The sequence below is a fragment of the Alosa alosa genome, chromosome 16, assembly GCF_017589495.1.
Source record: "Alosa alosa isolate M-15738 ecotype Scorff River chromosome 16, AALO_Geno_1.1, whole genome shotgun sequence".
Lineage (NCBI taxonomy): Eukaryota > Metazoa > Chordata > Actinopteri > Clupeiformes > Clupeidae > Alosa > Alosa alosa.
In genome coordinates, this window is record NC_063204.1 from 20,626,020 (window position 1) to 20,642,756 (window position 16,737).

Genomic DNA, 16,737 nt, shown 5'->3' on the forward strand with positions numbered 1-16,737 from the left:
GCCATTCTGGAGATATAATGCATGAGATATGGCTGTGACTTTTATTTTGACACACGGGAAACACTTAAACAGGATATGTAGTTCAGGGAGAGCCAGATTCAGTAGGGGTTAAGTCATTGAGAGACCTCAGACCCATTAGACCAGCCTCAGACGAGTCCAGGAAGTGACGTCAATTCCGGAAATAAGTACATAGTTTACTTTACTCTTTATGGAGAATACAGCTGGGAAAAACGTATTTTCTTTTACAGTTCATGGAAAAAATAGTCACATTAGGTAGAAGCTTTTTATTATTATTTGTAATTCACATTTATTTATTAAATAATCGATCGCGACTGACTGTCCATGAGATCTGCCAGAGTCAGCTGAAAGGAGCTCGTGACTCACGCATAGGGAATCATGGCAGATATTGGGCGAAATTTTGGTTTATGGCTATCGTTTAGGTGTTCTTCCTATTCATTAACATGAACATGATGACTGACTAAATAAATGACTATGATGTTTAAGAAACCATTGTAGGCATACAAGTTATCATTATATCACATCACATCAATTAAGTGTTTTCTGTAGGCTAGGCTACTGTGTGACATGCTTTACACTAGGCTACAGCATATAAATCAACAATAGGCTATCAACATGTTTGCACAACTGTTGCAGAAATCACATACAAGAAGGCATCCTCTTGATTGTTTGTACATTTTTGCACATTCCAACATAAGGAAGCAGCATGAGGAAACTTGTCGTTTTTCTGCCTTATTTTCTAACTACTTTTACAAGTCTGCAGTAGGCCTATCACTGAGTACAGCTGTTACAAGAGGGTCTGGCGTCCCTTTGTTATGATGCACTTCCTGCGACGCGGTCATTCGTCTCTAAATGACTTAACTCCCTCTCGCCAGATTGTATGCTAAGAAGATGAGACAGTTGGATTCACAGGTGACACCTGTGCCAGTGTTCCGATTAGCCCGAGAACTACTCTGGGAGCTTAACGAGTGCAGCTGGCTTTAGGCCATTATGACATCACAGCCTCCATTCAAGTCTATGGGGGAAAATGAGCTTTTTAACATTTTTAATCCTCTATTTCTCAAAAAGTATAAACTTTTAAAACAATCTGAAATAATAACTCTCTTGTCCTACTCCATACCTACACAACGGTTATTTCAACATGTCTGTACGTTAAGCGGTTAGAGTCGCATTCATTCTTGAAAAGGTAAAAAAAAAGGTTATAAGAAGAAGAAGCCAGGAGATTTCAAGATAGTTTTAACATCTGTTTTTTTCCATGTCAGTAAGTCAGGAGGCTATAGCTGTAGTCTTACTCGCTGGCTGCTAATGTAGCTAGTAGCTCTAATAGGCAGAGGCGGACAGAGTACACAGTTTCATTACTTGAGTAAAAGTTCAGATGCCCTTTGCTAAATTTTACTCAAGTACAAGTAAAAGTACAACAGTCAGATGTCTACTTAAGTAAAAGTACTGAAGTACTTGTTTTTAAAAGTACTTGAGTATCAAGAGTACAAGAGTAGCCTACATTTTCTAAATATTGCATTACTACTGACACAGTGCTTACATTTATGTACAGAAACGTCCTACATGGAGTTATGAAAAATGTTAATGTTAATACCTTAGAGAATCTAAAAGGAATTGAAAGTAAAATCAAGTCATTTTCATCTTTTTACCATGTTGCCAGGGATGGGCAGTATTTCTAATACATGTATTTAAAATACGTATTTCAAATACAAAATACTATTTTGTAATTGAAACACTTGAAGCGAAAACTATCATTAACTTGTTCAGAAAATTGGCAAATTGGCCACAGGTTGGCACATTCCCGGGATGGACCTGCTTCTTCATCCATTGTTTCGTCAATTGTTTTTTTTTGCTCTTATCTAAATCTGATCATGGAGTTGACTTTGGCGGAAAGCTGAAGGTGATTGCTGATAGGCTGTCCCAATCAGTGGCGCCTGCACAATCCAATCACATTTGAGAGGGAAACAACAAATTGAGGGTTTCCCAGATTTTTCTTTTTTCCTTTTTTTAGAAGAAGTAACGGGTACTCACATTTATGGATAGAAATGTAGTGGAGTAAAGAGGACAATATTTGCCTCTCAAATGTACTTGAGTAAAGTCCCCAAAAATGATACTCGAGTAAAGTACAGATCCCTCAAAATTGTACTCAAGTACTGTACTCAAGTAAATGTACTCCGTTACTGTCCGGCTCTGCTAATAGGTGACTTACCATCCAATTAAAAAAAAACCAGTAGGCTTACTTTATGGTTTTCTTTTCTTCCTAACCCTCATTTTGTCGATGTTCACATGGAAAAACACAGTATATCAACAACTTTTAAATGATCTACTTTTAAACTATCAATAACATTCATTAAACTATGTGTATCAACATCCATTCAACCGTCTGTCTATCAACATTCATTAAATTATCTGTCTATCAACAACCTTTAAACTATCTACATTCAACTTTACAATGTCTGCTTTTAAACTATCAACTTTCATTAAACTATGCAACCACCATGTGTATCCTAGCAACACTAGTAACCATCTCTGCATTATCTGTTTTAACTAAACATGATATTTTCCATCACAATTTTTGCATTTTCATGCACTGGTGCATTGTTTACATTTCTAGTTTATATTACTTACCATTCCTTTAAGATTTATGCAATACACTTGCTGAAAGAAGATAAATGGATACTGGATTGAAATAGAAGAAGACAGGAAGCTCAGCAAACTGACATGAGTTATATACACTTTTATTTTTCATCCTGCATATGCTAGACTTATGGGGGAACAATGCTGTTTATCTTACAGAAATGTTGACATACATGTACCATAACAAAGTGTTCAGTGGTCACACAATTGTACAGATTACTACATGCATACAAATGCTGATATGCGCAAAGTTGTCTAATGATACCTAGTTACATGATAAAACCTTTTTAAAACCAAAAACAAGTCAAAAAACAAACAAACAAACTCCCAAAACAGGCAGAAGACGACAGGAGGATGCAATGATGCAGTTATGCCATGGAAAGACTGGCTGTGATGACAGGTGGAGTGACACAAACATGGTGAAACGATAGCCTTTCTTTCAAAGAAAATAAAATCGCACACACTCGTCCTGACAACATAAGGTATCACAGGTGATAGTGTGATGAGAGAGAGAGAGAGAGAGAGAGAGAGAGAGAGAGACATGCTTTACAGTCCATTTTGCGCTGTTAGCTCACAGAGTTAATTTCAGCGTCCATTCAGTAACCATCTTGAAAGAAAGCCGTCCAGAACCAAATCACCGATTGGTCAACTATTCCCCATCATTTTAATGAGAGATGTTTCTATATTCACATGGAGATGTTAGATACAAATGAAAAAATAGAGAGTGAAACAAACTTGAAAACTTAAATATGTAGTATTAGAGTTTCAAAAGAAAAAAACATCGTACCTTACTTAGGGACAAGTGATAAATAAATAGACAAGCATAAAAACAAACACATAAATAACACTATTGGTGCGATTGTGAGTCCACTGTTCCTACATTTGTCCTCACATTTGGACGAATATCAAAACATAAAAGCACACAGAGACATCCAGGTTGTTTGTCTCTGTTTTCAATTCCATTAACACAAACACTGTAGACATGTATGTTGGTGGAAAAGACAAAAAATCAATCACCTGTGTAGAATTTGAAAATGCTGTGTGTGTGCAAAAGATGGTTTCCCCTCAGGAAAGAGTCCACACCAAATATCATCTCAAATTTTGAACAACCGTGGCTGTTTGATTGTGTAGAATACTAAATAGAAGAAAATCATTCCTCCCCATTCATGGAAAGACTTTGATCAGTGCTCTTGTGTCTTGTATTATTCTATGACCAGACCACCCCGCCCTTTTGGGCTGTTTGCTCACTATTGACAAGCATGACAAATCAGTGACCTATGGCGCCACCAATTGGTGAAACCTGTTTTAAGATGACTGCACTCCCTTTCTTACTGACTTATCTGTCCAATGTGCAAAAAACAAATGAGGACAGTGGTCCTCTTCATGTGTGGTGTGTTGTGTGGCGTGGTGTGGTTCTCCGTTCACAGTCTTTAGATTCAGACGCGGATATGGATGGAGTAAAGAGGAGCTACATTTGTGATGCTGCTCCATTGATATCCAAGACATCAATGTGTATTTGACAACATAAAAAAGAACAAAGAAAGAGTCGGTGCTACCTGAAAATGATGAAAGGAAAAAAAATAATTCTACCCTATCAGAACATTAATATTATAGAAAACCTGAGAACTCAATTATATTACTTGTATCTATTACATAAAGACCTGATTTTTCTCCTATAAAAATTAGAATTTTCTGTACAGTGCTATATGAACAAAGCCAAATGACTTGTAGCCTTCTCATAAAGGACATTTTATGAAAAAGGCATGTGTCATTTCAACCACCACATGGCAGGAAATTGTGGTTATGCTTGATTTTGGTTTAGAAAAAATAGAATCATTGTCAACATTGATTCACAAAACAAAAATACTTACTTTGTGTGAGGTCATTTAAATAATTAAAATTGAATCATTTGTAGATTCGTATCAGATGTTAACTTAAAGCCTTTCCTTGTAGAGAATTATAAAAGGCCCTCTTGGTCAGATTAATTGTAACTTTCAAAGTAATGAGGACTGACATTGTGTACATTATAATCACGACTGTCAGCCACACATACCTTCAGGAAAAGAAATCTTTAATTTTAAGTTCATATTTTGAGTGGTAACGTCATCATTTCAAATATTAAAGATACATCTTCTGAAAAATACAAGTGTTTATGCCTGTACACTTACAAATTCACTGGACTGCAAATAAAGTGCCACAATTCTTGGCCTGCATAGATTGCAGTATGTTGTATTGCACTTTCCGACTCTGACAGGGAAAACCAACAAATACGTTCAGTTCACACAACTCATACTTCCCCCCTTCCTTTCTCTCACTTCATTTTCATGCGGTATCAAGAAAACAGTTTTAGCACTCTTAGTCATGCCAACGCAAAATAAATATACAAATGTACTCTCCAGCAGTGTAAGAATAAAAGGCAACATTAAATATATATTCTCATTCATTGACAAAAAGGTAAAACTTTGGGTTGGGTTAAAAATCGACTTGAGCGTATCTAACACCAGGATTCATGATACTAAGGAACTATAATGATTTGAATGAATCTTGAACACTTAAAAGGTATTGGATAACTTAACTGAATTAATGCCTTACAGGACTGGTATGTCTGAGTATGGGTGATGGTGGGTATGTTGACAATACAGTGACAACCACCATGAGAAAATCAAAATGATGGAACACTTGCATGCAGTATTACACATCTGGTTTAGGTTTAAGAATAAAGTATGACGCACCTGTAAATAGAAGCACTACGTCACTGGTCTCATAACAGCATGAATAATAATACTTTATTCTGTGGTAATTGTATAATAAAATGAGATCTGCGGCATCATATGTGAGATGTAACGACCAGAACTATTGGAGTCATTAGTGACATTCTCTGGGGAATTAGATTTCTATCAACTTCACACAAAAGCTACAGCATCTATTACTATGGTTTATGTGCAACTGACTGATAGTGTTATAGTCAGGTGGGTTATTTTTCTTGATAATTTGACAAAAGAAAATATTTTTGATCAGACTGAAGATAGGCCTTTGATGGTTCTGCAAACTTTCTTAAGCTGGCATTGTTTATTCACCTAGGACCTAAAGCCAACTTCATATGTATTATATTTTCATAAGCATCTATGCATCTTCATGATGTATTTGGCAACTACCAGTGCACAATGTATGCAACACATGATTTCATTAGAGGAGGATTAATTCTTTATCATACAAATTATGGTCTTTCAGTCTGAAGTTTATGATATTAACTCTTAATTTGGGCATTAAACCAATTACTATGCCAACCAAAACATACGATAACATTACAATCCATGGATGAATCTGAACACAGAAAAACATTGTATCGGCATCATGGTATACATTTTGCATTCCCACAAAAAGTTATGATATGTTTTTATAGGTCGCTACTATGCAACTCTTCCCCACATCCCCCTGCCAAGTCTGACTGTGTGTTTCTCTGTGACTGAAACATGTACCTTTGAAAAACAGTTGTGTCCTGTCATTCAGGGTGTTGCCACAGCCGTGGTCATTCTTGTATTTACAGTGGAGCGCTTTCAGCAGACTAAGCACCGTAAAATTACATTGATTTCTTAAATTAAATGCATGCTTTTTTTTTAAAAGATTTATCCCACTGTGCATTTCTCACTGTCTCTATAAAAGAACCAAAAAATAAATAAAATAAAATAAAAAAGTTCAAATGTACAGTTTTAGATCAAAAACATCCTCATAAATGGATAGATATGCTCTTTGCGAGCTCCCAGGCCCTCCACTCATACCCAAGTCTTGCCTGCAGACTGCAGTCTCACATTATATTAATATCAAACAACGACACAGTTAAAAGGGACTTGCCATGCCATGCAAAAATATCACTTTCATTACATCTGAGCGCCTTTGTATGTGTTCCTCTTGTGGGTCTGCATATCCATATCCCACGCTGTCACAGTCACATGCTTGTCTCACAAGTCGAGGACGTTTCGCCATCTCCCGGCATGAGATGGATCTCGGGTGTAAACATGTGGTTCTCCACTTTGTGTCCACTTTGGTTGCTGTCGGCTTTGTCGTCTCCCGCCGCGTTGCCCACCACCCCTTGGGTGCAGTTCTGCTTGGCAGCTTTGTGTGAGAAGGCCCCCACTACGGAGGCCGCCCCGGCCTCCTTCTCAGCTTCCTCCTCTCCCCCCTCCTCCTCCACCTCCTCTGGCTTCCCCTTCTCCTCAGAGTTCTCCGGGGCCAAGTCGTCCTCCTTCTCTTCCATGAGCTCCCCTGTGAGTGGGGCCAATTTCGTCATCGCCTGGGGGTCTCCGTCATCCGCGTTCCCCGACGACGGTGGCACCTGCTCCTCCTCCTCCTCCGCCTCCTCCTCCTCCTCCGGTACCATCAGGAGGGGCTCGGACTCGGGGCAGAGCGAGGTCTGCTCCCCATCGGGGGACTCGTCCTCCAGCAGGCTACTGCTGCTGATATCCTGGGGGGAGCAGGTGCTGGGAGGTGTGAGGGGGACCTCCTCCGGCGTCTCCACAAAGTTGACCTTCAGACCCTTCGTCTTGACCGGGTTGGTGGTCCTTAAGGAGCTCTGGATGCTGTCCCCACCTGGTCCAACTCCCCGTCTTCCCCCTCCTCATTATCCTCCGTCAGTGTCAGGGTTTCACGGCTCGGGTTGTTGGGGACGAGCTCGTACAGGCCGTCCTTCATGACGGTCCCTTGCGAGCTGGTGTCCTCGGACCCCATCTCGGGCGGGGTCAGCTGGCTTAGATCGAGCGGGGGTGGCTTCTGAGGCTTCATCTGCCCCTGCCCGGTAGAGTTCGAGGAAATGGAAGACTTGTCGCCCTCGCCAAATTCATTGGTGCAGCTTGTGAAGCTGTCAACGCTTGATATGCTTCGGACCTCGGTGACGGGGGGCTTGGCGGGTGGCTCGGGGGTCAACACCACCTTCAGTTCCAGCTCCACCTCTGGTTTCAGCGGCACCTCGGTCTGAATGATCGTCGGCAAGGTGAGATTGGAGAAGGACTGTGACCTGGTCATCTGGTTGTACATTTGTTCCAGTTTCCGAGCGCTGAGGTGCTGTGGACTGCCCGTCTTAATGGCCTCCTGTGACCCCAAGGGAACCGGCTCTGGATATTTCTTCTCCATCGATTTCAGGCTGACCTCCGAGGATGTGCGTTTCGGGATGCTCCAGCGGCTCGGTGAGAGGTGGTTGTCCACGCGCTTCTCCTCACTTTTCTCCACCACCACGTCCATTAGCTCCATGCTCCGGGCAAAAGCGTCCTTCAGGTTCATGGACACGATGCTGCCGTTCCTCTTTGCCCGCTCCAAGGCCTCTCGCCTCTTGATCGCCTTCTCTTGCCTCTTCTGCTCCTTATAGAACTCGGAGAAGTTATTCACGATGATGGGGATGGGTAAGGCAATGACCAGCACACCAGCGATGCAACAAAGTCCGCCGACAATTTTGCCCAGCAACGTTTGCGGGTATATGTCTCCGTAGCCGACTGTTGTCATGGTGATGGTTGCCCACCAGAAAGAAGCTGGAATGCTGGTAAATTTGGTGGCATCCTCGTCCTTCTCCGCAAAGAACACCAAACTTGAGAATATCATAATTCCCATGGCTAGGAATAATATCAGCAGGCCCAGCTCATTGTAGCTTCTTCTGAGTGTAAATCCAAGGGACTGCAATCCGGTGGAATGTCTGGCAAGTTTGAGAATCCGCAATATTCTCATGATACGGAATATCTGCACCACCCTCCTCACGTTCTGGAACTGCAGAACGCTTTTGTTGGATTCCGTCAGGAAAATAGTAACATAGTAGGGCAAAATAGCCAGCAAGTCTATGACATTGAGTGGCCCTTTGAAGAACTTCCACTTGTTGGGCGCGGACATGAACCGCAAGAGGTACTCCATGGTGAACCAGGCGATGCAGACAGCTTCGACGTGTGCAAGCTGAGGATTATCGTTGGCCTGCCCGAATTCATCCATCACTTGTAGTTCAGGCAAGGTGTTAAGGGACAAAGCGATGGTGGAAAGTATGATGAAGAGAATGGATATGATGGCCAAGATCTGAAACAGAGAAAGAGAGGAAAAGAGGAAACAAATTAGCCTGGCAGTAAGCAACATGCTGTGAGTACATAAAACACAAACCCAAGAAAGTGATGGGGGCACATTACATACTGCATGTTTGAATATCTGTAACCAAATATTCCTGTCAACTTGAGATATGTAATGCCACAAAATATTAGAACAGTGAAGGCTCATTCAGTTTTAGCACTCAGTATAAATGTCATGGACGATAAAACAACATATAAATAGTTTTGGGTGTCTGGGAGGCAAAGCATAGCATCTCTGATCTGCTCCACTCCTGCAGTTCTCTGAAAGAAAATGAAACTCAATGAATGCCACATGCTGAGTACCAAGCCTGGGCACCCGAAACGACGAAGCGATGTGAAAAGTTGCTGTCCATCAAGGAGATGTTCTGTGGATGTAGAGCAAGCAGACCTTGATGCTCCTATTGAGCGACTGCTATCAGAGCCTTATCCTGCCGATGCAGGTCGAAGACCATACCTTTAGCTTTTTTTTTTCTCATGGATCTCACACCTCTCCACATGACCTTCACACACTCTCTCTCTCACACACACACACACACACACACCGCGCACACACAGCCTCTCCCTTCATCTAAGAGGAAAGAGGGTCGATTCTATATGCCTCACTGATCACCTTCATCTGCTGTAACAAAGGAGGCCGGCCAAAGTCCTGATCAGCCATTATCTGACAATGTCAACGTAGGTTATGCTAGCTTGGTTCTCGGGGTCCCCTGAGTGGAGGCAATTGATGAAATCTGCGGTCAGGAAATTGTGTGGTTTTTATCCCCTCCTTCCCTTCCCCCCACTGTATTTCTCAGTGCCTGCTAAGCCCACTGGAGGATGGTCATACGGCAATGCAAGGCTCCTCTCCATCTGGCATACTAATTTCATTTCAGAGGATTTTATGCACAGACATAAGAGTATATACGTCAGTGTCTGGTATTATCTTCTTAGCCTTTCCAAGAACAGACGATACACTGAAAAATGAATATATAAAACTACACAAATAAAGTGGATTGCAAAAGTAGTGCTTCATAATCTAATTTTCTGCAGCTCATGACACAATCCTACACACAACACTATGATATTGTGTCAGATTAAAAGCATCTTTGGTACACGGTTTAAGGTTTTGTTCAGATTAATTTTCTGGAAAGAGGACAATGATGAATGGGGCAGGGAATTATGGGACTAGGTTGTGGCCATAGTTTTGCTGCACATCTTTGTTTCCATCACCCTGAATTACATATGAAGTATCCTGTTTCTTTGTGTTGTCCTCTGAAGAGGCTCTTTGGTGATTGTGTATGTGGACATTTCTAAGCTCCTGCAATGAAAACTCTGAGACATTGATTTTTGACCTATGGAATGTCACGTGCCACTTACTGTTTTTCCGCAAGCGGATGGGGTGATCTCTGTAACATTCACTCTGGCACTGAAACCTGAGCATAGTTAAGATGAGACATCATTTTACGGGTATCGAAATAACACAGGGCCGCATGTAAAGTGACACTTTGAGGTCCTGTGGCATCAAATTCGGCATAAACTGTAGAGTCATTCTCAAATTGGCATCTAAAGAAAATGACTAATGGATTTTCACAAACTTAAACTGCATAGATATTTGATTTCGTTGTGAATAAAAAACTTTTGCATTACTATAGCCTGGTACAGAAGAAAAGCACTCTTAAGACAATGTTGTTGATGTCACTGTTTCCTTTCACATCCCGAACCACCTATTGGTTTGTTTGTGTAACGGATGCCAGCTAGCTTAGCTGTGCTTGTGGAACGTTGGTAAACCTCACTCCCCGACGCCTCAAGAGTGCTGCTGGCATGCGAGCCAGTAGCCTGGGCTATTGGCTTAATTGTTAGCGCGCTCGCCTCCCGATCCGAGGTGCTGCTGTTCGCGGGTTCGAGTCCGGGCGTGTGCAGGGCTGAATCGCGCAGGTTCAACACCTGTAACGCAGGTTACATTTGCACGCTCATAATCGAAGCGGAATAGAAATCCAATTAATCTGGTAGGGTCACGGCGGCGTGCGTGTGACTCCCCTCCAAATCATTACGCTGAATGAGGACGGAGTGTCGGTGAGGCGAGGCACGGTCGGCGTGGGGAACGTTATGTGGGAATATTAATGCTAATGAAGCTTGCCGCCACTGGCAGGCCCGACGCTCGGCTAAATGAGGGGTGGATTGATATTTATGAGCTGAGAGCCAGTGCAATCATCTTTAGTTGTGTGATTGCCGTGTGGTAGAGTGAGTGTGTGTGTGTGTGTTTGTGTGTGAGTGTGTGTGTGCTCGCACTCCGGATGCTCTGACCTTGACAGTGACAGTCGACTCGCAGCTCTCCTCCTCCTTGCAGTCTTTATCTCTATCTGTTCTCCACATTACCCCTCTCCACCCTCCTCCCACCCCATCACACGTTCTGTCACCCCTTCTTCCTCCTCCAACAGATAAAGCCTCTTCAGAAGGCTATCTGGATTAGGCTGGCAGGGCCACACAACCACACAACCTGACCCCGGCAACACGGCTGCCCTTTCACACCCAGATAGCCCTCTTCACATATTTATTTCAACAGGCACTTGTGCACCCTGGACATTTACATTTATTCATTTAAATGACGCTTTTATCCAAAGTGACTTAGAATAATGAGGAATAACATTAAACCTAAATTGCAGAGAGGATACCTTAGGTAATAATTAATACTACAACAATAAACGCTACGACCAAAGGATGACGTCCAGAAGTTTAAGTACTCGTCAAAAGTGTAATTGAAGGAGATGGTGGTAGAAGAAGGAGGGAAGAAGGGAAGTGCATGGTAAGTGCATGACAAGTGCATGGCAAGTGCATACTAGGTGTGGAGTTGTTAGGGGTACTTAGGAGTGGAGGTGCTCTCAAGTGTTGGGTCTTCAAGAGCTTCTTGAAGATAGACAAGGAACGCTCCTGCTCTGGTAACTCTTGGTAAGTGGTTCCACCATCAGGGAACTATAAATAAAAATAGTCTGGATTGCAGTGTACAGGGGCAGCAGTACCAGACAATGGTGACATGAGCCTTTAGGACCTACGGGGCAAACAGCAACAAGTGCATCAGGGCCTCTGAGTTACTTGTGAAAACACAAACACAACCTAGTGTGACCGCGGGGGTGAATATCACACTCAAAATCTATTATTAAGCACAGGCTAGGCAAGGCTATTCAAAGTATGGTGAATGCATGTATTAGTACATAAGTATGATGGGATATCATAACTCCTGCACTGCTGAAACTGAACGCTACTAAACTTGCTGATCTGTAGGAGTGACGATTATGTCACTGGACAAATGCTGCAGTATAACAAGCCAGACTTTGCGAGAGAGATCATGGGACAGGATGCATGGTAATGAGTGCTGCTTACCATAAACCTATTAGCAGCTCTCTCTCCCTCTCTCTCTCTGTGTATTTGTGTGTGTGTGTGTGTGTCTGGCATGGAATGGGGTTACTGTGAGAATGTGCAGTCATGGTTACCCAAGGACACGGCAAGAGCTGATCTTTCACTGATGATTCAACAGCCGGCGCTAACAGCTAAGTATTCAGACGCCGAGCTGCCGAAGCCAAAGCCAAAGCCAAAGCCTTTGTCTGGATGGCAGTCTCGTCTGTGGGCTCAGATCTCATAGTCCTCATTCAAACACGCTCACCCTGGACTGTGGATTATGCAATGCAGCTTGATTTACCTGTAATGGTCTCTATTGCTTTGTGCCTCTCCCTGATACTCGCATCTCCTCACGTAGCTTGGTGGTTACCACGGCAGTTACACACACTGGCAACCAAAGACACCTATGCATACACATACACATACACATACACATACACATACACATACACATACACATACACATACACATACACATACACATACACATACACATACACATACACACACACACCACCCACCCACACACACACACATATTCATATACACCCTTATCTCTCACACACACACACGCACATACACACTCATATAGAGTAGTAGCAGCAAATATCCTCCTGTCAAAGGCAGTCACCCTCTTCCCGTTCACAATATAGAGGTGGCTTACATTAACCTTCTTTAATTGAGTGGGAGTTGTTAAGAAGATAAATTATGGCAGGTTGACTTTTCCACCCACCTGATTTGCATCTGCGGCAGAGGAAGTTCCTGCCACCCTAATCAGTCCCCCCTCCACACACACACACACACACACACACACACACACACACACACACATACACACACCCCACCTCTTTAGGCGCCAATACCCTCCTCTAATCTGGATCTACATTTACAATGCACTCATTTTAGGTATTGTAAGTACAGACGTATGCAAATTGGAACACAGCCCATAAGTGTCATTGAACAGTGAACGGTGATCACTAGGAGAGAGAGAGTATGTTCTAAATGTTGATGAGCGCTGCTTATGAGAAACCATATAATCAGTTACTCATTTTTACAAGCATGTGGAGCAGTGGTAACATCACTGCCAGACAACCAGTCAGCCCAGCCTTCATTTTAGATAAATGTGACAAAAGTGACTGAATGCCAGTCACTTTATTTTACTTTACACTCTTAAAACGAATGTGTTGTCCCTATCTGGACACAATAGATACTGTACCACGCTTTTGAGTAACACACCCTGGCCTTTCCCATAACCCATTGTGCCTCCAGCTCATCTGTGATAGGCCGCCAAGCCTTCCTGCCCGGGCGGAAGCCCTGTGCCAAGCACAGGTGTAGCAGCAGCACCATTGCCTACAGCTGCCCCAAATACTGAGGGCTTTACTTAGGGGCAATTAACCAATAAAGTTTCATCTTAAAACCATTTCCCATTAGCACCCCAACACTCATTAGGAGTAGAGGCTTCTTCAGAGCCTCTTCAAAACATCAAACATAAAACATTCATTAGCACTCCGGAGCCCTTCCACCCACATGCAGCCATTTATCTGGCTGATACTGCGCTGGCTATTCTGGGGGTTTTCCCAACTGGGGTCAATCTGCTTACGCCATCAGAAAGTGTCCGTGCGGAATGAGTGAGAGCAGATAAATAAAGCGAGAGCTCCCTCCCTGCGCACTCACACTCCTGCTGATGTGGTCATTAGTCACATGGACTTCGCTCACACACACACACACACACACACTCACACAAAACCCTGAAAGCTGTCTGTCCACCTGAATTAAGAGAGGATGAGAGTGTGGGTGTGTGTGTGTGTTTGAGTAGTCTCTGAGAGAGAGTCAGTGTTAGTGTGTGTGTGTGTGTGTGTGTGTGTGTGTGTGTGTGTGTGTGTGTGTGTGTGTGTGTGGGTGTGTGCACATATGAGTGTGTGTAAGTGAGAGTGATACTGGACATGTGTGTGTGTATCTGCGTGCTTGTGTGAGTGTGAGGGGTTAAGACAGACAGGAAATCTGCTTCTCTCATGCTGGGTGACCTGTGACCTGTCACTCACAGCTTCTGGCTCCGGCGTGTCAAGTCCTCAGGGCACCTGACACAGTTGAGCCTGCGGAGCTCTGATGCGCCCAGACACACCGATAATGACCTGTTAGCAGCACGCACACATACGTACACATACACTATCTCTCTCATGCACACACTCTCTCTCTCACACGCACACATGCGCACACACACGACTCACACAGACATGGACACATTCACAATGTTCTGTCAAAGGACATTCTATGTTTCCACAAGGGTGATCACCAAAGCTGAAAACATTCACAGGCAAAAAAGAAAATGCCTGAGAAGGAAATTAAAACACACACCAACACACACACACACACACACACACACACACACACACACACACACACACACACACACACACACACACACACACACACGCTGCACAGCACAGACACACACTTTGCTTAAGGCTGTTGGTATCGCTATTAATTTGTAATTTAACACCATTTTCATTGATGTGAGAAACATGTACTTCAGATGTCTTTGGTTTAATGTCCTTTTCATGTTATCCCTATGGACAGAAAATGTGAAGTCAGCATTTTGAGTGTCCAATCGGTGCAATGTTTTTCTGTCCTCACGCCTCACTATGCTTTGTGTGTGTGTGTGTGTGTGTGTGTGTGTGTGTGTGTGTGTGTGTGTGTGTGTGTGTGTGTGTGTGTGTGTGGAAGGAACATGGTGACTACTGGGATGCTGATGTGCAACTTCTCTCCCGAGCGGAGTGTATGTGTATATATGTGTGTGTGTGTGTGTGGTCTCACACACCTGTCACCTCCAAAACACATGCGCCCAGCAGGAACACTAACTGCCTCCTGAATGCCTGTCACCAGGCCTGGGGACGACCGACGGCGCAATCAGGCCCAGAGTCCCATCCCTCCCATCCCACACGCCACCGTCCACTCCACCACTGGCCCCCGGAGGGCGAGAGAAAAAACGACCAGCTCCGCGCACCCCGCCGGGGCCTCTGCCTGTCAGCTCTGGGAGCCTATTGATTGTGTACACATCACATTATGGACACTAGGAGGAGTAAGCCCTGCCAAGCCTGTATTGATCAACCACTTTGTGCATTTACAAGCCTGATGCACCTTGAGGTTATCCAGTTTGCCTGGTTGCACTCACGTCATCAATTTGCCTTAAACTAATTGAGCCATCCTTCCAGTATGATCATTTTTTGCCTCTTTTTTTTTTCTTGGTGCTGAATCAGTTATTGTCGGTGTTAGTATGATAATGAGCATTGATCTTCTCAGGAGATATTCTTTCCAAATGTGATGACCCACCAGGTGTTAGATCTCATTTCACACACTGAAAGCGCTGCTATGAGTCTGCCGATGCTCTTTAGTATAGGAGTGAAGACGGTATGGATTAAGACAAATCAAATTAATACACAGCTATTTTCTACTAGCAAATAAACACCACTATACAGCAGCTGATAAGTTGGGAAACCACATCTGGCAAATCTCAGAATAACTTAACTTAACTATAAAGATATGACTTATCACAACTCTGCATGTTTTCTCAACCTGGATCCTCTTCTAGTGGGTCATAGTGGCCCAACATTCACAAACATAAGGAAGAGCTTCATTTGAATAAATAGGGATGGGAGATTTAGAGAGAAGAGGGGTGCCATGGTCTCTCTCCAGTGCTGTGAAAAGGTCACCCTCACATTGAGCGTATTGAATTTTAGACCTCAGCAAGGACGCTCTCGTCTCAGGGGGCCTTATACCTCTCTCTCTCTCTCTCTCTCTCTGCACTGCTACTGCTGCTGCTGCTGCTGCTGTGAGTCTGTAAAATCTCCAGGGTGTGTGACGCACCATGTGGTTCTGAGGGCCCAATAAAAAAGCAGAGCCCCCAGCCAACAGAGGGGCCATTTCCAGGCCAGAATCTGACCAGAACTGGGCCACATTCGCCTCAGTCAGCAGCACAGCAGCGATCCAAGACGTGATATTAAGGCAGCATGTCTCCTGATCTCTTGTACCCCCCTCATAAATCAACATGGCACGTCCCCACCAGGCTGCAGCCATCGGGCTGGTGGAGAGCCTGCTTGTGTTTGTTCTGTTCAGCCCCCACAAAGCATCTTTTGGGAGGCTTCGGTGTTCAGCCCCCTCCAAAGATATTAAATAAAGCATGCTGCTAAAAAAACACACAATTACACTACAATGCAAAGAGGCCCACTCTGGAATAGGTAGTGCTGTCTTAGATGTGTCTTTTAAACTGTAAACTAAATGATCTGATTGCACTCTGATTAAACGCATCAATGCTGCAGTCAATATTCACCAAATTACCATTTTATCATTAACATTTGACCTTGCAAGGCCAGTGTTGCAGAGGGGAAGCATTTTACTCTCGTTCCCATAGACCTACTGTACACTTTGTATTACACAACCAAATGGAAGGTTCCAATCATATCATTACAGTTGTACTGTACAATGGTGCTATCAAAACTACTCTAGGGCTAACTGACTGTTCTAGCTGGTGCCACGAATGCAGACTGTCCAGACATACAGCATATTGTTCATTATGTCGACATCAATATTACGCCAATGCAATGTTAAGACTTATTGA

At 43.4% G+C, this 16,737-nt stretch overlaps 1 protein-coding gene across 1 annotated transcript in view; it reads right to left on the bottom strand.

Annotated features, from left to right (window-relative positions):
• Positions 1-2,740: 2,740 nt before the first annotated feature.
• The window catches only part of kcnb2b (potassium voltage-gated channel subfamily B member 2b), a 90,379-nt gene continuing 76,382 nt past the window's right edge, over positions 2,741-16,737 (bottom strand). Inside the window, exons 3-4 of the mRNA XM_048267052.1 lie at positions 7,302-8,703; positions 2,741-7,242 (exon numbers count right to left, since the gene is read on the bottom strand). Of these exons, the coding sequence (XP_048123009.1) occupies positions 6,602-7,242; positions 7,302-8,703 (2,043 nt within the window). The 3' untranslated portion in view covers positions 2,741-6,601. The remainder of the gene's footprint in view (positions 7,243-7,301; positions 8,704-16,737) is intronic.